Raw genomic sequence first — 25,198 nt, forward strand, 5'->3', positions numbered from 1 at the left:
ACACAGACGCGCATCATCAAACATCGGGGAACTTTTTTGTGGTAAAATATACATGGCATAACACTGACTGCGTTAAAGTGTCCTGTTCAGTGGCATTAAGTACATTCACAATGTTGTGCAACCATCACCACTGTCTAGTTCTAGAACTTTGGAGATTATTCTTTAAATGAACTCATATTAACTTGTTTTTTAACAAATATAATTCAAATAAGTCAAAAGGGAAAAGTCGAAATGGTTCTGGAGCAGTGGTTCTCAACTAGGAACCGCTGTGCCACCCGCCCCCCCAGGGACATTTGGCAATGTCTGAAGAATCTTTGGTGTCACAGCTAGGGGAAGGGGTGTTACTGGTATGTAGGGGTTGGAGGCCGGGGACGTTGCTAGATGTCATAGGGTGCATCGCGTCCCCACAGCAAAGGCTCGTCTGGCCCGAATGTCAGTAGTGCTGCGATGAGAGCCCCGTTCAAGCATCGCCACTCAGATAATCTTTGTAAGGTTTTGTTAACATTTCATTTCTTTTTCTTTGCATATGTTTTTCAGCAACAACAAAAAAATATGTCTTACAGAACTATGCTATTTTGTGACTCCTTTAAAGAAAAACGTGTCTTCAACATCTGTCTTTTCAAGTCACCAGCTTCTTCCTGCAGCATTATTTTTGGTGGCTGACCGAAGCCTACCCCATAGCTTATTTAACTGCTCCCCGCTGTGGGACACTTAGGCTGTTCTCAGTTTTCCTTACTAACCAGCATCGTGGTGAACATCCTGGCAGCTGCATTTGTGGGCACATCCAGGATTATCCCTTCAGAGAGATTCCCTCAGTTGCAGAGTGAAGGTTCTTCAGCAAACGGGGAGATCCTGATCCAAGCCATAGCCCTTGGTGAGGTCTTGCCACTCCCCATTAAAGTGTCCTCGGAGGACCAGGGGCCGCCGGTCTGAGGCTCCCCATCCAGGGAGCCAGGCACTGCTGTGGGTAAGGGGCATGGCTTGACCCTTAGCAACCCTAACATAATAGGTTTTACTATCCTTGGCTATTCAGGTTAATGTTTCATAAACTGGAGACGGTTATTAGCAAATTAATCAGAGTCCAGTTTGCAGTCTTATTAGGAGAGGTAATCACTTGTTGGTTTAAGTGAGCTTGATGAGAACCGTCGTCCTGTGAACTGCCAGCGGGACAAGCAGACTGCAGTTCACACCTACCTGAGCGGCTTGGAGGTTGTCTCCCCCTGAGTGGACAGTAATAACTGTGATTAACTGAGACACGCTCAGCTCAGACAGCAGAGCACTGTGGGCGCATCGGAGGGTAGGCTAGACCCAACCGGAATTGCTAACTGGCTGCTCCCTCCTCAGGGCCCTGGCACATTATGGTCTCATGATGTGTGACCTTGTAAGTCATCCAGGACCCTTCTGACCTATGGCCTTTCACCCTGGCCTCAGAATGGCCCCCAGACGTCCCTGCTTCAGTCCATTCGTTCATTCACTCAGAGGATGTTGGTTGAGCACCTGCTGTGTAGCAGCTGGGCACTCGGGGAAGCCAATCCCTGCCCTCCTGGGGCTTACATTCTGGGGGGGCAGACAGACAGGAAGCAACATGTACACAGAAGAAGAGAGAGGTTCAGAAAGTGGAAGTGCTTAGAAAGAAAGAAAACAGCATAGCGGGGTAGAGAGAGACGGGTGAGGGTGGGACCGCGGGGTGAGGAGGGAGGGCTCCTCTGTGGAGGTGACATTTGAGCTGAGACCGTAAAGCAGGCGAGGCCCCCAGCAAAGATCTGCAGCGAGAGGGTTCCAGATGGCTTCGGGAAAAGCTTTGGGGAGGGGGAGGCCTAACCCCACTCCTCGAGGGTCCCTCAGAGGGGCAGCAAGCTCTCAGCCTGCGTCTCTTCTCTGGTTGAAAGCCGAGGAAACCCACATCGCTGGTTGCCATATGTTGACCGCGGAGCTGATGAATGCAGCCCGGCCCAGGTACCACCCAGGACACGGCCCCTTTGTCAGCAGGTGGCTGAGTAACAATGTTTAATTCATAAGCTATCTTGCCCAAAGCCCAGATCTCAGACTGATTCCCAATTTCCCTTATACAGTGATACAGCCCCACGCCAGTCAGAGTTCCTGGGCAGTGATGGGCCTGCAGGCCAGCCTGCCCCGTTGGCCCGGACGGCCAGGCTGCACACATGTGGCTGTTTATTGGGCACCCCTAGCGGGGGGCAAGGAAAACCCATGGGCCTCTGGGTAGGACAGGAACTCCAGCTCAGTGGGAGCTGGGTTTAAGTCTTTGCTCCACCCCTCACCACCTGAATGACCTAGTGGGAGTTGTTCTCTGTGCTTTAGTTTCCTCATCTGAGAAATGGGGATAATAGTACCCTGTCTCATGGGGGTTTTTGAAAATTGAGAAAGATATGCACACGAAACACTTTGCACAGTTCCAGCACAATACACGTTGGCTGCTGTGGGGAGAGCCCCTCACAGCTTGTTCTGGATGAGATGGGCCACAGTTGGGAATAGCCTGGTTTGAGTCTTCTTCTCAGAAAGCAGGCAGAGCAGGAAAAGAAGGAACAGGGACCAAAACGTGCACCTACTGTGTGCCGGGCACCACAATGGGTGCTTTACATACATGGTCACACCTGGTCCTCACATAGCCCAGTGAGTGGGAACTGTTATCCACACTTTACAGATGAGGAATTTGGCTCAGAGGAGTTAGCGGTTTGCAGGAGGTCTCACGGCCGCTAAGTGGCAGATCTGTTGTTGGTGCCGACGTCTTTTCTCATCCTGTGAGCTTGTCCACAGTAGGCAGTCCTCACCTGGGTGTCGATGCAATAGACTCCAGACAGAGACTCTGAGTAGAGAGACCTCCAGAGGGAAGCGGGGCAGATCCCAGTTCCACTCACTGCTCTGGGCAGTGTCCCTGGATCTGGACGAGGGGAGGGCGCGGCGACCAAGTCAGAGGCCGGCTGAGGGATCAGGGTCCCACAGGTCATCTCGTTCAGCCTCCTGCCTCCACTGAGTGGCTGGCGTTGGAGTGGGTGGATGCCGAGGCCCCGAGTCTGACTAGACTGTGAGCTCCTCATAAGCACGACTTTCTTCTCCTCTCTCCCCCATGGCCCCAGCACAGGGCAGGCCCCCACCTCGTGTGTGCTCGTCGAGGCTTTCCGATCACTGCAGCGGGGCAGCGAAGCTTCGGCATGCAACAGATAGGTAATGAGCTGTGTCTGGGTACCACCGGGGACAGAAGCGAGAGACCCCAGCCCTTATCCTCAAGGCTGTGTTGGGTCTCTGGGCATGAGAACCAGGGAAGCCCCACGCCACGGGGCAGTTCGGAGGCTGCCCGCCCTGCACCGGGGATCGGAGAGGGACAGAGGACACGGCCTCCAGGATGGGCTTCCTGAGGCCGGAGATGCTGGAGGTGGGCCTTAAGAATGGGAAGGGCCCAGGAGGGAGCCCTTGGTTTTCCTTTAACTTGGAGGGCAGCGAGAGCGGTCGCCGTTAGCCCAGCGGAGCAGACAAAGCAATTGAAAGTCATCAGCCTGTGTTCCCACACGCACCATCAGCCGCTCTAAACTGCTTTTCACCCAGACCCAGCTTTGCCACGGGTCAGGATGCTGCCTGCCAGATAACAAGGGGACAAGATGTGAGAGTGATGAGATTTGGCAGGGGCCAGGAGGAGGGGCGCCTGGGGAAGGGGAGTGCCTGCCAGCCTCGAAGGAACGAGGAGTTGGGAGGGGAAGCCCCCCAGACTCAAAGAGAACCACTCCTCCACTCCCCAAGTCTGACCACCTACCCCCCTTTACCCCCTCCCGTCCTGGTTCCGTCTCCCCCTTCCTCCCCGTCTTTGACCATAGTGTGACACAGAAGCCCTGTGCTTGACTCTGCTGCGCCCTCTAGCTGCCACTCTGCCTCTCTTGTTTTTCACACCAAACTCCCGCAGGCCTACCTGCCCTCACTGTCCCCACTGACGGGCCCCACCTTCCCTCAGGAGCTCACAGTCTGACCTCTGGGGGCATCTGAAGATCCCAGCGGGGGCCTTCGCTGGATCTCCCGTCTCCGGAGCCTCTCTCTCTCGGCACTGTTTAACCCTGCTGACCATCTCTGACTCAGAACTTCCTCCTCTCCTGCTTCCAGGCTCCTGGCCCTGTGCTGGTTTCCCACCTCCTCTCTGACCACTGCCTGGCTGTCTAAATTTTCCTGCTTGTCCTCACTGCAGCTGCCTTGCCAGTGCCTGTGTGTGTCACCCCCTTTGTGCTGACAGCTCCTTTCTGCAGCCTGCCTTCCCACTCTAGTCCCCACTGTGGGCCCTCCCTGCCTAGAAGACATCGCCACATGGACATGCTGCTGCTACATAAAATCCTGTCATGGAGGAATTTATCCAGAACTTTCCAGAATGCATAATGGTTTTTAGCTAGGACTCCCTCTTGAGAAAAAAGCAGCTTTGTTGCCACTTCATTCTGTGAAGGATGATCTCTTATTTGTCTCACCTGGTTCCCTTGTGCCTTAGCACAATCCAGGTGCAGACGGGGTGCAAATGTGTGTAGGGCCAATGCCTGCAGGGAGGGAAAGAGGGACACCAATCCAAGCCCCGGCTGCCCATGTGCTGGTCACGTGGCCTTGGACACGTTATCTCACGTCTCTTGTGAGCCTGCTTCCTCACACTTAACACGGGATATCTTCTGATACTGTTATTGTGAAGACTAAGTAATATAATTTTGCCAACAGCTTAGCTCAGTGCCTGGCATGTGTACATGTTCACTAAATAGTAGCTACTGTTTTTAATAAATAGGAGAAAGAAGGCTGCGACTCCTTTGGCAGCCTTTCATGCTTTGGCAGGCTTGATTCACAGGCTCGCAGCCTCATTCTTGCAAATCTGAAGTCCTGACGCCTGGAACTCCAGAGGAGGTAAATGCCCCCAAAGAGCCAGCGGGACCAGCAATGACCTGTGTGAGCACTTTAAGTCACCAGCTCCCAGAAGCCTTAGGGCACTCGAGGTGCCACCCGACGCCACCCCAGAACCCCTCCCCTACCGGGTATCTCCATACACACCTGGGACAGCACCTGTCAGCCCAGGGGAAGCAGCTGCCCTCTGCTCAGCAATGGGGGCTGAACAGGTGAGAAGCGTCCCATGAGCCTCCCCGGCCAGTCCCCATGGGACTTGCATAAAGGATGTCTGGGAGACCAGAGGGTTGACGTGGTGGTATCTGCTTCCAGGATAGCAGAGGAAATTTTGTGTGTGTGGCTGCCAAACCCACAGCCTCCCCACCCCCAAGGGAGGCTGGTGGGAGAGGGGGATAAGGGAAGAAGCAAGGAAGTGATGACTCATCCTGAGGGGTGAGTGACGTAAGAGCAGGGGCCAGAGCCCTGGCTGCAATGCCCTGTGGACTAAGGGCTTTGCTCTGGACCTTGGCCTCAGGGCCACCGCCTTGTGCACATGGCCCTTGGTTGAGGCTGTCCTGGCAAGAGGAGGGGTTGACTGTGCCCCTGCTGAGCAGATGCCTCTGGGCACAGGCTCCCTGGCTGGGGGTGGGGTGGAGGAGGGGACCACGGTGGCGTCATCTTGGCGAAGCTCAGGCAGCCAACATTTGTGGGGAGCTGCCTATGTGCCAGCATTGTATTAACTCATTTGATCTTCACAGCAACGCTTGGGGCTGGGGACTGTTGGTACCCCTGTTTTACAGACTAGGAAACTGAGGTCCAGATATGTTAAGTAACTTGACCAAGGCCACCCACCTAGCAAGTAGCAGAACCATGATCTGAACCCATGCGGTCTGCCTCCAGAGGGCGTAATCTTAACCACCTCTCTACTCCATGGTGCTTTTCTTCAGGCACTTTAGCTCACAGGGACTTATGTGTTCAATGGTGTGATTATGTCATAAATGTCGATCTTTACTGTGAGACTGAAGGCATGAACCTTCAGTTCTCTATGATTCTCCAGCACCTTGCACACAGTAGGTGCTCACTAGGAACTCGAAGGAAGAGTGAACTAATCAATCAATCAGTCTTTGAGTGAGACCCACCATTCGCCCTCCCTGCTTGGCACAGGGCTCCCCTACTGGCCCCCCCAGCCAGCATCCCAGTGACTGCTTATGTTGCCATGTGTGCGGGCTTAGGATTTCACCGTGTGAATTCTGGGGGGACACAATGTTCAGACCATGGCGGATGCTGAGTCCTACCTGGGTGCTGCTCCCTTTGGAAGGCTCTGGGCCTGAAGCCTGCTCTCTCTTTGTTAAAAAGGAGAACAAGCAAGACTTAGAGTGGTGTTAGACACATATTAGCACCAAACCGAGACTTTCTCCTGACTTAGAGAGATGGGAGGAAGGCTGAAAGGACGTAAGGCTCTCTTTCTGTGAATCCTCGCTGCCGCTGCCTGGCCGTGTCCTCAGAGCGCTCCCCATCACTGCTGGAGCTGGCATCTGTTTAAAGTTACTGATCATCCTTAACGCCCAGGGAGGCGCCCTGGCCCCAGCCCCATGTCCACTGGCCCGGGGCCCCAGTCATACCTGGAATGTTACTCTCTCGTGCAGGGAATACCAACAGTATCTTCGCCCTGGACTACATCAGCGGAGCACTGACCTTGAACGGCCTACTGGACCGGGAAAACCCCCTGTACAGCCACGGCTTCATCCTGACGGTGAAGGTGAGAGCCAGGCAGCGGGCACCTCCATCACATGGAGAGGGGATGCCCACGCCATGGGGCCAGCCTCCAGCAGTGCTCCAGGAGGCGTCTCGCAGCCTGCACTATTCCCAGGACTCATGCCCAAGGCCCCTGTCGTGAAGGAAGAACGCTTCTCAGGTGTAGGCTGTGTCAGGGAGCTGGCTGGGTGCTCAAGCCATTATCAGAGACCATATAGGATCTGGACTTTTATCCCCATATTAGGGACGAGGAGGCACATGGCAGGTGCTTACCCCATGGTCCTCACTGCTATCCGTGATGCCACGTTCTCTGTTGTAGCCAGCTCAGATCGCTAGGTTTATACCATTTCTGGGGTTTTGTCCCATTTCTAGTTCTCACAGCTTCCGTGGGGCTATTACCTGGGTAGGAAACAGCAGTGCAGTGGGTCCCCGCCCAGGAGGTGTGGTGGAGCTGCAACCGCCTGCCACTCATGGCTGGTTTTAATTAAAATCAGTGACTTGTGGAGCCATTCCCTGGGAAACCCATTTAGGGTATGGATCCTGCCTGGGCCATAAGGTCCTCCCCAGCCCCAGCCATCAATTGAGGTGGGGGCGGGCGTGGGGGGCACAAGGACTGTAAGGAGAAGGGCTCTGGGAACAAGGCCCTTCCTTCGGCGTGGGGAGGATGGTGCTGCCCAGCCTGGCCCTTAATTGCTCTCCTTGACCTTGAGAGGGCCTGCGGCAGCAATGGATTAACTGGCCCTCACTCGCCCTCTGGCTCCTTCCTCTTCAGCCGCTGTACACGTGAGGCTGCTAACACTGCCTTTCCCCCACCCAGTGCCAAGCCCGCGGGCCCCCTCAGCCTCCCCTTGGGTCTCTGCTCCCTTCCTGCAGAGCAGGCAGCTCCATGAGAGACCTGTTCCTCAGTCCCAACACTGTCCCCAACTCACTGTGGGACCCTGAGCCCACTTTGTCCATCTTTATATAAAATGTGAGGTGACTTCCCAAATGTGGCTGTCAATCCAAATGCCCAGGGAACTGGTGACAGACACCTAGTCCTGGGCCTATCGCCCAGAGGTTCTGGTCGCGAAGTTTGCAGTCAGAACTGGGAATGGGTATTCTGGAGCCCGGGGGCCCTGGTGCAGGGACTGAGCCCCCAGGCATCTTAGTCCTTCTATTGCTGAGTCCTACTCAGATCCTCATGGTGCCTGGCATGGTGTTCAGTCCATAGCAGATACTGAATTAAGTTTTAACTACCTGCTAGCACAAAATTCTTGGCCTTGGTTTCATCATCAGCCAAATTGAATAAAGACTCTCCCTTTGCCCCTTGACGAGCCCTCAGATCTGTCTGGTCATCCCCACTTCACCTCATCCCCTTGGTTCTAGCATCCTACAGCCTGAGTTTGATATCTACTGTGGCTGTGTGTCCTTGTTCTTGTGAAGTTACTTAACCTCTCTGAGCTTCAGTTTCCTCATTGGTAAAATAAGGGTCAGTAAAATGGGGATGCTAATGATAGAATCTCCTCCTGGGGTTGTCGTGAGGATTGGATGGAGCAACTCACATAAAGCACAGTGCTTCTCATTGGGAAGCCTTGGTAGTGATAGCTATTATTGTGATTATGGCCACCTTCATCCCCAGGGTGTTTGTCCTCTATCTGCAGGGCACAGAGCTGAATGATGACCGCACCCCATCCAATGCCACAGTCACCACGACCTTCAACATCCTGGTTATTGACATCAATGACAATGCCCCAGAGTTCAACAGCTCTGAGTACAGCGTGGCCATCACTGAGCTGGCACAGGTCGGCTTTGCCCTCCCCCTCTTCATCCAGGTGGTGGACAAGGACGAGGTGAGTCCCTGGAACGCATGGCTCCTCCAGACCCACGCCCTGCCTGGGCTGTACAACCCTGGGAAGGACACCATCTGTAGAACAGAAGCAAACCTTGCTGTGCCCTCTCCTGCTGTGTCCTAAGAATGATGAGGCTGCAAAAGTCGGTGGTCTCTAAGCTTTCGGATCACTCCTTTGCACCCTGCGAAGAGCGTGTGCACACACACCTCCCATGTGCAGTATTTATTTAGAAATTGTACACGTGATCATCCTACTAATCTAGCATGGACATCATAAAACGTACACCAAACAATAGAAATTTACAAAGGTGAAAGCTCTTGTATGAGTGGTGACCTGGGAAGAAAGTCGTATTCCGGCTCTAGCGTGATAGTGACTCCTCCTCTTCCGTGCGAGGGGTGTGCATGCTTTCAGGGGAGCCTAGGCCGGAAGGAGACTCCAGAGGGATCTGGGACGCCCACAGCCCTTTGCCTAGGGCCTGCCTGGCTGAGGCTGGTCTTAGAAGGAAGGGACATGGGCCAGGAGTGAGGAAAGCTTGAGAAGGGGAGGAGGGAGGAGGCTCCAGGCCAGGCTGTGGCCCCCATGAGCCCTGCCACGCCCTGCGCCATTGGCCCAGGGGCCAGGCCTGGATGGGACAGGCTTCTCTCCCCACGGGGCCCCTCCCAGCTGCCTCCTCCCTGGCCCCTCTCATGCCCTGTGTTGCCCGCCTGTCAGCAGCCACAGACCTTAACAGGACTTCTCTCTATTACGGCTGCTCCCCCAGCCCACGCTGCTCAGGAATTTCATCAGGGTCTTCAGCCTGAGGTGCTTCTCTGCGCTTACTCTGCACACTGCTTGCACGTTGGCCTTGCTCCAGGCCTGGTTCCTCTCATTCCTCCTGCCCCTCTCCGCTCTGGCTGCTCAGCAAACCACCCAGCATGCCCATCCAGGAGCCCTTCCTCCCACATCCCTCCCCATCTCCCGTCAGCTTCTCTCAACTGGACAGGGGCCCCCGCCCCCGCAAGGACTCAGGGCTGCGAGGGCAAGTCATTCCCACCATGTGCACAGGTGTGCATGTGTGCACACGTGCCTCCATCTCCTGCTAAGTCATTCCATACCTCTCTGTCTGGCATAACTAAAGTACGTACTGAGCACCGACTGTTTGCTAGGAGCTCTATTTGGCCCCTTGAGGGAGTCCCGGAAGTGTAACCCATGGTCCCCGTCCCAAGGGGCCACGTGTGTTTATGCAAATATGGTCTGTGCATTTTAAAACATATGCAAATATGTACAAAGTTTACAGGGTGGAGATGAACAGGTAGAAACACCAGTTCTGACACTTTCTCACGCCCCAGTGGACCGTCTCGTGCCCCTGAGTGCAGCACCCCCTTTAGAGGCTGCTGCGTGAATGGGACCTCGGGAGAAAGGCCTTTCTTAGGTTTCAGGCTGATCATGATGCCTAAGAAGAGAGAGGCCCCTGCCAGAGTGTGAGTCCAGGGTCCAGTGACCGTGGGCATGAGGGCTCCAGAGCTCGGCTGAGGAAGGGTGGGAAGATTGGGAAAGGCTCCACAGTGAGAGGGGACTAGGCCTGAGCCTTGGGCACAAATCAGATGGTGGAAGGGAGCGCAGGAGGCCAGTGGGCCAGGCATTGGCCCACAGAGAGGCCCCGGAGGCAGAAACCTGCGAGGTGGAGAGAACAGGAGTAACCGATGTGCTGGTGCAGGGCTTGTGTAGTGGCTGTGGGAAGGTGGGCTGGGGCACAGGCCTCGGAGGGCCTTGAATGCCAAGCCAAGGAATCTGGGCCCCATTCTGGAGGCCACCCAGAGAGGAGGCAGCTCGTGTAGTGGTTCACGACATAGGCTCTGGAATCAGATGGGGCCTGTGTTCAAGTCCATCCTTGCCATTTGCTAGCTCTGCAACCTTGGGTGAGTCATTGACCCTTTCTAAGCCTCACTTTCCTCATCTGTATAAAAAAGAAATAAAAAGAAAACGTAGCCGTCAGTTTCTGTTGCCGTAACATTAACTCTGAAACAGAGTTTGTTTCTCCTTCAGACAACGTGGCCAGCACGGGTGGGCAGGTAGCCTCCCTCTGTGTAGGTGATCAAGGGCACACTGCCCACTTACGTTGGTCACTGCCGTAGGAGGGGACAGCTAGGGGGCAAAGCACCAGCTCTTCTATGCTTCATCCCGGAAGTGGCTCTGTGACTTCCAGCCAGGGCCAGGGGACAGAACTAGCTATGTTCCCCCACCTGACTGCCAGAAGGCTGGGGAAAGTGAGGAAGCAGCTACATGTTTGTGTCCACCACGAGCACTGTGGATGAGGGATGTGGAGAGGAGGCGATGAGATGACACGTACATAGGACTTAGCACGGTGCCTGCCACACACGGATGTTAACCAGATGGGTCCAGGGAGCATCAGCACCAGCAGGGCCGGAACCCCCAGGGCCCCGCTCTGGGGTTGGGGGATTTCCAGGTCACCTGACCCCTTGGGTTTTTCTCAGGCTCCCTTTGCTGAAAGCCTGTCTGAAGCGTCTGCAGGAATGCTGAGGGCTGTCAGGGTCCAGCCTGCCACTAGTGACCACACCCCCCCCAGGCAGAGGCATCAGCATGCCCACTGTGGACAGGGTGCCCAGCACTGCCTGGGACCATTCTGTGCTTCCCCAGGGAGTTGGCCACTGCCTCTGACAGCAGAGGACTGGCCTCCTCTCCACAGGGTCCCCCTTCTCCAAGGCAGGGTGAGGCGCAGAGAGAGAACTATCACAGGGGAGAGGCAGCCCCTCAGCCCAGACGCCCCCGCCCTGAGGTCATCTGGGTCGTCTTGCAGTCTCCCAGTAGCACTGTACTCAAGCCACCTCAGACATGGTCCTGGGCTGATCCTAAATAAGCAGGAGGGATAAATGCTTTCTAATTTTCCCTTCTTTTTCATGTCTCCCATCTCTTCACTCTCCAAAACTCTGGAGGATTCAGATCTACACAGGTCCATGCTCCCAGGGCCCAGTCTTGGGTGCTGAGGGTCAGGGCCCGGGCTCCCGGGTGGAGCTTTCAGCCATGTTGCCAACAGGAACAGCAGACAGAGGCCACTGACTCTTGAGCACTGCCCGAGTGCCCAGAACCTGTGAAAAATCAGGGAACCCCAAAGAGAAATCAGACAGGTTCTGTAAAAGAGACTTTTAAAAAATTGTCGTTTCTTCCAGTTTGCTTTCTGAGGGGAGAAGACGTCTGTTGGGAGTTGCATCTGGGTGTCCGTGACTGGATTTGCTAGGCGTGGCAGAAAATGTGTTCTACGGAGCAAACTTGGAGGAGGGAAGGGAGCGCGAGGAGAGGCGAACTCCCTTGGTCATAGTTCCCTGGGGCCTTGCGACCCTGCCTTGCACTCACCATGGCTGATTTTGCGCTTGTCAGAGTGATGATCTCAGTAGTATCCGTCTCCCGGATTAGACTGGCCCAGCCGCAGGCGGGGGCCAGTCTGCTCTTGCCCACCAGTGTACCCAGTGCCTCACACTCTGTCTGGCACATGGGAGGCACTGCAGAAATAGGCACTGTGTTGAGTTAAAGCACGAGTAAGTGATAAAAGTAGCAGCGAGGTGACCCAGGGCCTTATCCAACCTGGATCGTCCGTCAGTGCTCCGTGCTGAAGCCCAGTTCCAGCAGAGTTAATGTAGGAAGGTGACCTCAAAAGTCCACTGTGGGACAGTAGAGGGTGCTGATGGAAAACAGAAGGGGAAGCAGGAAGCAGTTTAATCTCTCAGTCAGCACTTTGTGGCAGTCATTCCTAATAAGGAGGCTAATCTAATTCACAAAGACTAGCTAATGTCTGCCATCCCCTCCAGACCTAAGATTCTGCTCAGTTTCTTGCTGAATCTCAGGCTCTGCCTGACCATTCAAAACAAGAAAGGTTCTTGAAAGAGGCCCTTTCTATCTCCCAAGGACTCCGTCCTCATTGTCAAGTCTTGCCGAGTAATTTCTTCTCCTTTGCCCAGCTATAGAAAAGTCACAGAAGGCAGAAAAGGAAGGGCTGGGGTGGGCTGAAACCAAGAACAGCCCATTTGTACCTCGTGACAGTTGAGATGCAAATATACGGTTGAAATGCAAATCACGAAAAAAAATCTCCAGGCAAAGCCCCCAGGAGTCAGCCTTGCTGTGGGAGCCCATCTCTGAGTTTCAAATTAAAGCCTGTGGCAGCCTCGTTCCCCGCGCCCTGGTTGTTCATGGCTCTCCTCTTGTCTCTCCTGGCTTTCTGGAAGCCACAGGACATAAGCAACACACTCGACACTCAAGAACACACTTGGATCCTACCGTATGCTAACCCACCCCTGCCCGCCATGCGCTCTGTGCCTCCTCCAGTTTGGTCAGCTTTCCCTCTCCCTATGGTACCTACAGAGCTCCCTGGTCCTCCTACAGCTGAGCCGGCCACAGGCCGTCGTGTCTGCCCACCTGCACGGCGGGGTCCTGGGATGGTTAGAATATTCTGTTCAGTTATCCTAGAAAACACTCTTCTACATAGATGCAAGTGGAGTATCTGTTCCGCATCCTGCCTCTAAGCACTGGGGAGGAGAGCAGGGAGTGTAGGAGCCCATCGTGCCTCTGGCTGCTTTACAAATTCCAGCAAAGGGGGTTGTTTCTAAATAGTGTTTCTGCACTGTGCACGACCCCTCCCAGTTGACGTAGCTGAAAATTGACAGTTCCTTTCCCGCACCATCAGGAGCAATACCATTCTCCTGCATTCTGCCTTCTTCTCAGGAGTTGAGAGATTTGATCCACTTTATTTCTGTCTCGTTTCTGACCTGCAACTTCTCAGAACATATTTGCTGCTGTCCTTGAGAATATTTTTGCAGAGGAGCGGGGTTGGACTGGAGAGTGGGGTGCCAATATGCCCCCAGAGAGGCCTCTACTGCCTGGTTCTGGCTGCTTCTGAGAATTGGAACTGTTTCAGAATGGCCTTTAGACCTCATTAGTTTACCGCCTACCCCCCACCCCCCGCCTTTCTGAGGGACTATATTGAAATTTACACAGGTGGTGACATTATGCATGCATTCACTCGATAAACATTATTGTGTACCTACTGTGTGCCCGCCACTGGGGAGATAGTGCCCTCCAAGAGCTTGTATTTATTCCAGTGGGGCAGCCGGAGGAGTAAGCACCAACATCATTGCAGGTGTAAATGAATGTCGAGAAGTCAGTAGACAGGGTGAGTAATGGGGTGGGGTAGGGGGATATTTTCAATTCTGTGGTCCCAGAAGTCTTTCCAAGGAGGTGCCCTTCTAGCTGCATTTAAGTGGTGTGGAGGAGGCAGCCACGTGGAGCTGCGGAGGGAGAACATTCCAGCAGCGGTGCTCCCTTGCAAGGGCGGAGGTCTCCACGAGGGAGACAGCCTGGCAGTTTCAGGCAGCAGAAAAGAGGCCCATGTGGCTGGCCCGGGGAGCTGGAGAGAGCCGTAGGAGGCCAGGCCGCAGTGGTCATCGGGGGCCAGGCCAGGCCCTACCAGCCACAAGAAGGCGTTTTTCCGCTACTGTGAGCCCGGCAGGGTGCCAGGGGGTTGGCATGCTCTGAGTCACCTTTCTTAAGGAGCCGGTGGATGGCTGTGTTGAAAACGGACCGTCAGGGAGGAAGCAGGGCAACTAGCAAAGGCTCCTGCACAGAAAACCTCCCCCTCCTTGCCCACCTGTCCCAGCCAGCACGTGCTTCCTGGCGTCTAGCTGAGGCTCCCATGTAGTTTAGACATTTTCCTCTTAAGGTGTCTGCGGGGAGCCAGAGAACCCCAGTCCCCTTATAATGAAACCCAAGAAGTCCAATAGAAACTGCCTTCCACACGCTTCCCGGGAAGATGCTGAGTGCCACCTTCTGTCTTTGTGACAAACGCTCTCCCAAGTTAGAATGGGCCCAGGGTTTTAACCTCTGCCCGTGGCATTCTGCTGCCAGACCTGCCCCACTGCCCAGAGAGGGCGGGGAGCAGACAGGGAAGCTGCGTCCCACCCATCTGCTCCTCACACGTGGAGTGAGGCCAGGTGAGTCCCCACTGTGTCTCAGTGTCCACCTCTGGAAAGCCATAGGTTGGACCGGTCAGCCTCAGGACTCTACACATCCCGACATTCTCTTTGTCCAAGAGGACCTGGGTAGGCAGGGGAGGGTGCCACCTGACCTTCCCCTCCACCCTGCTCCCGACGTCGGCCATCTCCCTGCCCGAACTTGCTCCAGCTGCCTCTGTCCCTGCCTTGGGCAGAGGGGCCCGGCACCTCTGTGGGCCTCATCGTCCCCCTGACCTGTCCCAGCCCGCCCGTGTGATTGTTTATTTGGTACCCCCTGGAGCATCCCTTCTTAGGTAAGAAAGAGAGAGGCAGCTGGAGTGGTTAGAAATAAGGGCTTTGAAGCCAGACTGCCTGGGTTCAAATTCTGGCTCTGCAACTTCTGATCCCTGTGATATTAGGGGACTTATTTATCCTCTCAGATTCAGTTTTATCTGCAAAATGGAGACAATGATAGTACCTACCTCACAGAGTTGTTTTGAGGATTAAGTGAGTTAATATATATACTTAGAACAATGCCCATGAAAATCACTCTTTAAATTTTAACGATTAATATCCCCAACCCATGAGATATGTGTATCATTGTGTCCTTTTCAGAGAGGAAGAAGTTGAAGATGAGAGAGGTTAAGGACGTTGCCCAAGGTCACACAGCCAGGTCGCAGAACTTCACCTTGAACTCTCAATCCTATGCCTCATGCATGTACTGTGGGGCCCCACATTTGTCACCACGGCTCCCCATTCTCAAAGGTTTGGTTCCACCAAGCTGGTGGCTCTTCCACCTCCAGCATGGCTGGGGGTGGCGGTAAGGCAGCAGGGGCACCTGCACCGCAGAGGTGAACGAGGACACATCTGGCAGGACCTAATTTCTATTTCAGCCAGGAGATGACACGATTCATTTGTTTGAGGGGCATAGGAAAAAAACAGAGAGAATTACCCACCTCCCCAAGGAGAAAACATTACCAAATAAATAAATAAAAGAAAGTAAATGACGAGAGAAAAAGCCATATTCCGAGATACTGGGTTTATCTGCCGGGATGGGGGGGGCAGTGAGAAGGGGATTGTTCTTGTTCTCCTGCTAATCTCGGCCTTTATTTTTATCCATCCCCCTCATTTTCCATTCCACATGTGTTCCAGGCCTGTGAGGGAGCCACAGCGCGCGGCCTTGTATTTGTTTAAATTTATTTTCGCGTTTGTTCCCATTAGTCAGTCTGTCCGGCCTGCTGTTTCTCTGGCCCCTCTCCACACGCGGCCCTGCAGGGTTGTGGCTGCATCTCTCTCGGCGCCTCCCAGGCTTCCTTTCAGTCCAGGGGTTCTTAGCCCGGGAGGGGGGCCCACGAACCCTCCCCCAAGGCATCTGTGACCCTGGATGGAGAAAAATCTGCCTCTTTATTTCCACTGACTTCCAGCTGAACCTCAGCCCCCTTTAATTGTGGAAATAGAAGCCAACCACAGAGTAGCGTAGTGGTACCGTGGCTCGGACCCCACGAGAGTTCGCCAATATTTCCATCTCACATTACAGGTGTTACAGAGACCTCAAAACAGCATTTACACTCGTCACTACCTGGAAATTATAGCAGGTATTACACCTGCTGCCAAATCTCATGTTTAATGCATTGAGAAACACACGGTTCTACTATAAGACCCTTTTAAAATACTGGGGCAACTGTATTTCAAAATAGTTAGTTGACTCTGTGTTCCCATGTATTTTATTTTATGCAATTAAAGACGTTATTCTGAGAAGGCGGTCTGTGGGCTTCACTAGACTGTGGGGGGTCCATGGCCCAAAAAAGGTGAGCTCCGTAGTTCCCGTCCTCACTGACTGCCGCCTCAGCCTAGTCCCTCCTCGGGCTTTTGCTGGAAGGCTGACGATCTGCTGGTTCTCGGAGCTGGCACCCTGAGCCATTTGGGGTGGGGCTGGGTAGGGTGGGAGCAGGGGGCCTGTTTGCTCTGCGTCACACATTCAGCTGAGGGTCCGGTTCCCAGCTCTGGACCCTCCAGGCCACTGTTCAACTGGGCCCCATAAATCCTTCCACCAGCATCTGCTTGGTAGAGACCCGGGACATATGCGCCCCTGCCAGCCCAGGCCACAGTCCCAGCTGCCCTAAACCCTCCCCACCTGCTGATGCGACCCAGGGCACAGACCTCCGTTTTCCTATTTTCCAAAGCAATTTGAACTAGCCACCAAACTCTAGAAGCAGGGAAGAGGTGGGGCGAGGAGAGGGGGCGCTGAGTCAGCATCCCATGGAGGCAGAGGGAGGTTTGTGCATTCTCTGGATGTGTGATTATCCAGACCTTTCTTCCCTCCATCAGGGAGATAACTGGATCTGGCTGGAAATTGCCCACCTCCCACAGAATCCCTCCGGAGGTATAAACGCCTCTGACATGCTGTACCTGTCACCCAGCTTGTGATTTCATCAGTGAAGTAAAGCTGAGAGGAGGTAGGGGGTGAGGGCTCTGGTACAGGGAGCAACCAAGGCGAGGCATGTGGAGAAGTGGAGGTCAGCATTGTCTTCACCTCGTTCCCCATTCCCCAGGCCAAGGTGTCTATTCTGGCTGCTCCTATTTCTAAAATGTCTTCTGGTGACTCTGTTGCATAGCAGAGGTTAAGTGTCCACCCAAAGCAGTGTCAACACAGCTGGTACCTGGAATCCGTGGTGCTCTGCACCTCCGCTCCCCCGCCCTCTGCCCTGGCAGTGGGCAGGGGTCTGTTTGCAAGACCTCTGTTGTGTCACAGCTTCAGCTCACATTTCTAGGGTTCCTCCCCCAAGATTAGACTCTCCAGGAAAATATCTGTTGACTTCAGAGCAAAGCCACTGTAGAAGGGAAGCCAGGGGGAGCAGGGCAGCCCCGTCTGCGCTTTTCCCATTAATTTCTCCCCAGTTGCCTTCGCCAAGGCTCTTATTACGACGACGATGATTATTAGGATTTTTCTGTGCGTGGCTGCATCCCATGGTGTGATTCTTCCCAGCATGCTAAGCTCCAACCTCCCTGAGAACCAGAGGGTGTCCTCGGGTGCTTCAGACACCTCCTAATTTAGTCTCATCCGTAAATCTAATTAGCATGCTCTTTACACGGCCCCAAGCCCTGGCGGGTGTGAAGCAGGCAGGGCCTGTTTGGCAGCTATGGCACCAGTGCCCATTCCTCACCCCCTCCCCGCCCCATTGCCTGGCCCGAGTCCCCTCCAGCAGCTGGAGGTCATCTCTCCTGTTGGATTTGAGGATTGCTCCCCTTTGCCCACCTCCCTGGGGGTGGTCTCCTTGCCCACACCCACCACCACCCTTGCTCATTAGCAGGACTGGCATGGATGCGAAGGTGTGGGAAGCATTTTATTCTGGGAGTCCCGCTCCCCAAAAGCAGCGGCTGGGCTTCCTGAAGAGCCCCCACTGGGATCAGAAGCAGAACTAACAAACTTCGTGCTCCACCCCTCTTCCTCTCTCCATCGCCTCCTGGCTGGTTCACACCCACGGACGCTCCTCCCAGAACGTGGTTTCTTCCTCCCACACCCCCTGTCACGCCGCTGACAGCAATAGATGGTGTGTCTTGTTAATCCCCTCTCTCGAAGGGTAGGGGTCCGCACAGCTCAGCTGGGAGGTGTGCCTGGGTGTTAGCCCATCTCCGTGACCATGGCTGTGAGACATCCTAGTCAACAAGTAACAGGCCCTACAGAGCCGTGCTGGGTGGTGGGGGCCACAGGGAGGGCACGGCGCCTCGTCCCCAGGGCCTGCTCTCCATGGCTCCTATGGACTCTGACCCCTGGAAGGGGAGAACGGTGCAGGGGTGGGTGGGGCGGGGCGGGAGGCATTTCATGGCAAGGTGAGATGTCCTGTCTGTGTTGTCACTCTGTCCATGAAGGCATAGGGCAGACGCTTCCTTCTCCCTCTCCAGGCCTCAGTTTCTCCATCTGTTACCCATTCAATTTGAAAAAGGAATTGAGGATGAGAAGGGATTTTCAAAATCAAGTTGTTATGCATTCAAGCCCCTGGTTAGAAGGCTGATCAGGACAGAGAAGAGCGGGTTTTCCTGCCCTCCATCCTGACAGGTGCCCTGAGTCCAGTGCCAAACAGGCAGATGGTATCTCTGCTTGTCCCACGTGGGCAAAACAGGGCTCAGCGAGGAAACCTCTGTAAGTTCACAGAGCAGGCAAAGGCCACACAGAGGCCAGTGGAGCTCGCGGGGCAGCAGGTGCCCAGCAGCCTGGGGGACCCTACACTGAGTGCAAGGTGGGCATCAATTCGTTAGTTTGTTTATTGAACAAATCTTTGTTGAGCACCCACTGTGTGCCGGGTGCTAATCCAGGTTCTGCTCGTAAGTGAACACAACTGCCAAAGTCCTTTTGGAATGATGAAAATATTTTATAACTAGACAGAGGTGCTAGTTTCACAACAGTGTGAGTATACTAAAAACCACTGAATTGTACACTTTAAGATGGCTAAAATGGTGAATTTTATCTCAAAAAAATTTTTTAAAGGATGCTCTGGCTGCCTGAGGTGAATACAGTAGAGAATACAGGACAGAGCCATTGCCAGGAGGTGAGCGCAGTAAGTGGCCAGGGAGATGCTGTGAGGAGGGAGAAGCCGACAGCTCGGGGGCCTGTCAGAGGGGAGACTCAGCAGGACGTGCTGCTGTGCTCGCGTGTGTGGTGAGCCGTGCTGAGAAGGGCTGCCCGAGCTCTTTGACCTGAGCAGTTAGAAAAATGGAATTCCTGCTCCCTGAGATGGTGAAGAGGTCGATTTGGGGAGGGGAAGGTGGAATCCGCAGGTAAACTTTCAACATGTTCCATTTGACGTGCTTGCTACACATCCAAATGGACATTCCCAGAAGGCCGAGGGGGTATGCTGGTAAATCAACAAGCGGCTCCAGAGTGGGGGACCCTCGTTTGCAGCGTTTAGTGATCTCTGTGGTGTGAATACTCCTGCCATGGCTGATCTCACCTACCACTGTGACCCCAGCTGGCTCTCCTAGACCCTGGAACCCTAACCGTTGGCTCTTGGAAGCCTCCAGGAGCCAAGGTGGCTCCAGCCACCACTGTGTGGGTCCCGGCTAGAGATGGAAATGTAAGCGTCACCAGCATCTGGATTGTGTTGAAAGCAAAGGGTCTAGTGGGCTCACCTAGGAAACGGTGTGGGTAGGGCCCAGAGGAGTGCTGGGGGCTGAGCAGCCCAGGGCACCCCACTGGTCACGTTAGGGGAGAGGAGGATGAACCAGCAAAGATGACTGAGATGGAGCCACCTCTGAGGGAGGAGGGAGCTGAGAGGGAGCACTGAAGGACAGGAGAGTGACCAAGGCAGTGGGAGGAAGGGGGCCTTAAGAGGCAGGAGAAGGGGCAGGACCCAGAAGAGAGAGGAGGCAGCCCTTCCTAACATCCGTCAGCAGTACTAATTAGCATACGTGTCTGTGTTTACTTTTCTGTTTTCAGCATAATGACTCTTAATTGCCCTCATTAGGGAATGTCCAAATCCGCTAACATTTACAGAGCTGGCCTATCCAGCTTTTTTTTTTTTTTAATCCACTTGACCCTCTTCTCCCACTGCCTTCAAAGCCCTCCCCCGGAGCACTGATGGCTCACCCCGCAGAGGGATGCAGGACTTTCCCTCCACCTCTGCGGTCCATGCAGATAAGCTAACTCGTTCTATCTCAAAGGCATAAGGCGGAGTGAAAGCAGCCAGTCTCAAAGGCTGCATCCTGCGTGTTCCCATGACATTCTCAAAAAGGCAAAACTACAGTGACGGAGAGCCGGTCAGTGGTTACCAGGGCTTAGGAGCAGGAGAGGGGGGCTGGAACCAGATAGCACAGGGAGTTTTGGGGTGAGAGGGGGATATGGAACTTTCTATATCCTGGTTGTGATGGGGGTAACATAAATCTATACATGTGGTAAAATTCATAGAACTGTATACCCAAAAATGTCAATTTCACTGCATGTTAATTATAAATTATTAAAGACTGCCCCCCAAAAAATATGAAGTGAAAGGTCTAGCACAAATAGCACCACTGGTAGAGTTTTAGACTCAGATCACCATCCTTCTCTCCACTGTCATTTAATTCAGCAAATATGTAACACACACCCTCCTATAAAGCCAAAAAGATAGGCTGGAGGGCCTTGAATGCCATGGTGAGTTTGAACCTAATTCAGCAGGCAGTCGAGAGCCATCGACGGGTCTTGAGCATGAGTGATATCCTCAGAGCTGTGTTTTTATCTGGACACAAGGAGAACGAGGAGAGTGACTGAGGGTGAAGGCACACAACAGAATGGGCAGGGACTGGCTGTGGGGTCTGGGGAAAGGCAGGGGTTGGGATGAGGCTGGGGTAGCGTCCCAGTGGTGGGAGTGAGAAGCTCAAAAGGGCAGGCTAGGAGCCCGAAAAGGAGATGGGAGCTGCTGCATCTGCCACCAGCCTGCTGGGCCGTGGCCCGGCCTTCCTGGTCTCATCTTTCCCTCAGCTTAGTTCCCCATCTGAATGCCCTCCACCCACCCACGCTGCTGTCTCTCCGAGTCTCTATTTCTCTCTTAGTGTCTCTTTAAATCTGATCATTTCTCTCTTGCTCTCCTTCCCACCTTCCTCCCTCTCTATCTCTCTCTCCTCTCTGATGTTTTCTCACACCCACGCATTCACAGATAAATACACAGGCAGCCCATTCATTCATGTGTTTGTTCCTTTGTCCAAACAACCATAGTTATTGTGTGGCCAACGCATGTGTGCCTTGGAAGACATGGTATGTGTCAAGTGGGAGGGGCTTTTTGCATGCCTGGGCAGCTGTGCCCCAGGTTTGACTTCAGGATGCCCAGGGGCAGCTGAGTGACACATGGGGTTGTCACCAGGTGTGGTCACCCATCTGCCTGGAGCCCAGCATCCTGTCCCAGCCAAGGGATGTACACCTTAGGGCATTTGTGTGCCTCTGTTCATGGGGAAGGGGACCCAAGGCTGGGCAGCTCCACTTGGCAGAGGGCCATGGGGGGAGGGAGATCAAGTCACACACTCTCTTGGCTCCCAGGATCCCAGGACACCCAGGTTTATGGCCTCTAAATAGTCCTGAGCTCTGCCCTTGGGGCCTCCTGAGGCAATGGGATTCTTCATTTTGAAAGGCAGCCCAGAGACGGGAGACTGTATGCCCCAGGTCACAACGCCTGTCAGCTCCAGGGCTCTCTCCTCCTCTCCTGCCCCCTCCAGCCAGCCCTCTCAGCCCCTCCCTGCCACCCAGAGGCCTGGGGAAGATGGTCTGGCTGTTAGAGAGGCAGAGGAATATAAAATGGTGTGATTCACAGCAGGCCGTGTCCCCCTCCTGATTTCCATAAGGCGTTTAGATTTCTTTGCCTTGCCGCACATTTCTCTCTCTGTGGGAACAGGGAAATAGTTTTAGCATGGTAAATAGTCAGAGCCAGGCAGCCACTCAGGACAAGGCGCCAGCCCCTGCCCTGCCTCTGCGCCTGCCTGCTCCCTTCCAGACCCCTAGAATGCAAAGTAGAGGGCTGGACGCCCCCTCACCTCCTCCTGCCCTGCCCTGCCCCTCAGGCCACGTGGTCATCCTGGAAGGGCTCCAGGGAGAGGGGCCGGCAGTTCTGGGCTTTGGGCAGCCTGGGATGCGCACCCTTTTTGCCTGCATTTTGGACTCTCCTCCCTGCACCTCTGAGAACACTTACACCCGTTTTAGCCCATGCCCCAACTCCAACCAGTTCTCCAGGGTAGGGTTTGCTGGTGGAGTGGGGGAGGGGATTGAAGCCAGGTCTAGGGGTCAGGTCCAAGAAGGCAGATTGTGATCAGAATAGCAGACTTTGATGTCACAGAGGAGGCCACCTGTGCCGGGAGGTGCACCCGGTTTGCAAGGCAGGGCCATGAGGAAGGAATTGTTAAGCTTCTCACTTGAGGTGGCGGGGAGAAAGGGAAGGAGGAGGGGGACGTGGTCTGGCTCCCTTGGGATCTTGGTGGGTGGGGGGTGGAGCATATTGTCCTGGAATTAAGAGCTCTAGCCTCATAATTCACCGTCCAGGTGACCTGTGGCAGCACTCCCTGTATGTCTGGGCCTGGAAAGGTCCTTGTGACCCCTGGGCCTTCCACATAAAGCTTACCCTTTGGCCAGGCCCACAGGCACTATTAAGGGGAGCCTAGCCCTCCTGGCCAGTCCCCTGTAAAGCTCCTTTGTTTCAGTAAGTACTCATTGGCTGATTGGTCTGGTCCCTAGAGGCCCAGGGCAGCCCAAAGATTTGGATCCCACCAGAAATGCCTATTTGCGGCATAGAAATGAGGCCAGAGTGGCTGGTTTCAACTCTGGGGGTGGATACAATTAGCTTTGCTGTATCTGGTGGACACAGGTGGCACCTATGACCCCCAGATGGGACCCACCCAGAGCAGTGGTCACCAGGGCTGAGCAAGAGCCGCTGGTCAGCTGTGTGCCTGTCCTCACTGGTAAGGGCCAGCACCTATGTATGAGCTGTATGGGGGCTGGAGCCTCTGAAGTCAGCGTGGCCTTTGGGGAGCACTGTAGGACACTGGGGCTGGTGTGGCTGGAGCTAGATGCTTAGACTCCTTGTTTTCCACACCAAGTGCATGACCTCCACACCTGGGCAGTGATGCCAATTAACCTGCGCTGGGCTCTTAGACACACCACATCGCTTTGGGGACCTACTATCCTGGTTTGCCCGTGACTGCCCAGGTTTTAACACTTTAAGTCTCACATCCCGGGAACCCTCTAGGTTCCAGGCAAACTGGGACAGCTGGTCAACTAGGGGCAGTGCCACATCATCTCTGATTCAAGCTGAGAGGTGGCCCAGTCCCAGGCTGGAGAAACTGAGGCTCTGAGCCAGACAATCCTGGAATACAGAAGAGAAAGAGACGGCAGGACTGAGCTACCACCGTGTGTTATGGGCTTTGCTGGGTCCCTGGAGGTGGGACTCTGTGCCCAGGAACAGGAGGGGATGGGGGGAGGGGGGTAGGAGGGAGACAAGTGGTCAGGTGTAGCTGGGCTTTGGAAGTGTGAGACTCCCATAGTGCACTAGGGTGATGGGCTACAAATTAGGAAAACAGAATTTGAAAGCACCTGTCCCTCATTTACCTTGATGCAAGTACCCAATGCACATTATAATTCGTTTTCCAGAAGAGCTGGGGCTGGCTGCAGGGCCGACAAGATCCCTCCTGATGGGGGGGGGGCGGGGAGTGTCTGTGTGCACGTGCAGGTGAGGAGCACCTGCTCACTCGCACCCTCTTCTGTAAACGCATAATACACACGTCTGCACTATGAAATTGACAGCTTCTAGTATTCTTTCCCCAAAGTGCCAGCTGCCAATCGGATTGAATTAGATTTCACAGGGGTTTTTGCAATACATGGAATTCACCAGCAAATTACTCTTAAAGAGGGAAAATCAATCATTTGGAGCAGAGATAAGCTGAAGGCAAGGCAGCGTCGGATTGATCCCGTCTGTGCAGGCGTGTGTGGAATTCAACAGATAACATGGGGGGAGGGGGAGTCTGGCAGAAAGGGATGGAGGAGGGGGAAGGAAAGAGGGAAACAGAGGAAGGATGACAGGTGACAGGAGAGGAGGAGAGAGGAAGAGAGATGGAGGGAGGAGGTAAAGGAGAGAGGAAAATGGAAAAGAGAAAGGTGAGGGGGAAAGAGGAAGAAGGCAAGGAGAGACATGGAAGAAAGAGAGGCAGAGGAGAGGGAAGAGAGGAAACAAAGAGAAGATCAGAGAGAAGAGAAAGGAGTAACAGAGGCAAGGAGGGAGGAGGGGAGGAAGTGAGAGCAATCTTGAGGGGAGGAGTGGAAAGCATTTGAAAGAGCACAGCGAGTGTTCATGGGTCCTTGGAGGATCACCCAGTCCATGCTTCCCATTTTGCAGATCAGGAAACTGAGGTCCAGAGAGAAAAAATGACCTGCCCCAGTCACACAGCGATTAAGGGCAGATGCAGAGAACACCAGTTCCTGCTCATGCTGCTCAAGGGCCCAAAGCACAGGAGCTTGGGGAGCGGGTATAGGTGGGCTGAGAGCCTGAAATGGAGGGCAGCATCCTTCATCGTGATGGAGGCCTGGGTGGTGGCCCACTTCCAGGGTGGAGAAACTGAGGCTCTGCCAGACAAGCCTGGATTGCAGAAGAGAAAGAGACAGCAGGGCTGAGCTACCAACTCTGTGATATGGGCTTTGCTGGGTCCCTGGAGTTGGGACTCTGTGCCCAGGAGCAGCAAGAGATGGGGGAACACGAGGAGAAAGAAGGTGGTCCTTCACTTGGGAACTGCAGGGGAGGCATCAGTTCTCCAAGACTCTGGAACTTGAAGGTCCCTGGGGGTTGAGACAGAGTTAGGGGATGGAGGCAGTGATGGCCACAGGGCTCCTTCCCATTGCCCTCGGACTCCCTGACTTCACGGTGGACAGCCTCGTGCAGTGCGCACAGGACAGCTGCCCCAGGGATGCAGGCAGGACAAGAGAAACGGATGCCCCCTTAGGTGAGGGGGCTGGAGGGAGAAGCAGCAAGCTTTGGGGTGAAGGGGGTGAGGAGAGGCCAGCCTCCTGCCAAGGTTCACTTTGGCGTGTCTGATTGGGGTTAATTAGGTGGAAGGATGGACAAAGGAGAGATAAAGAACACATCTTCAGTGGACTTTGATTTTCTGCCGCTCAATAGCATGGATTAGACCAACAGAGCGCAGTGGAGGAAGGAGGGAGACCTACGGCCCTCTGCCCAGGATGGGGGGTCCCCTCACCCCTGCACGCATCCAGGCCTTTGCCCTTCTCTGCCTGCCCCAGGTCTAGGAATCAGCCCCTCCCCAGGGGTACCTCCTCCC

General features: G+C 54.4%; 1 protein-coding gene across 1 annotated transcript in view; it reads left to right on the forward strand.

Moving 5' to 3' along the window:
- The window catches only part of LOC138915047 (cadherin-23-like), a 315,540-nt gene that overhangs the window by 195,238 nt on the left and 95,104 nt on the right, over positions 1 to 25,198 (forward strand). The window contains exons 10-11 of the mRNA XM_070226845.1: positions 6,501 to 6,613; positions 8,250 to 8,438. Coding sequence (XP_070082946.1) covers positions 6,501 to 6,613; positions 8,250 to 8,438 — 302 coding nt within the window. The remainder of the gene's footprint in view (positions 1 to 6,500; positions 6,614 to 8,249; positions 8,439 to 25,198) is intronic.

The sequence above is a fragment of the Equus caballus genome, chromosome 1 (assembly GCF_041296265.1).
Source record: "Equus caballus isolate H_3958 breed thoroughbred chromosome 1, TB-T2T, whole genome shotgun sequence".
Classification (NCBI taxonomy): Eukaryota; Metazoa; Chordata; class Mammalia; order Perissodactyla; family Equidae; genus Equus; species Equus caballus.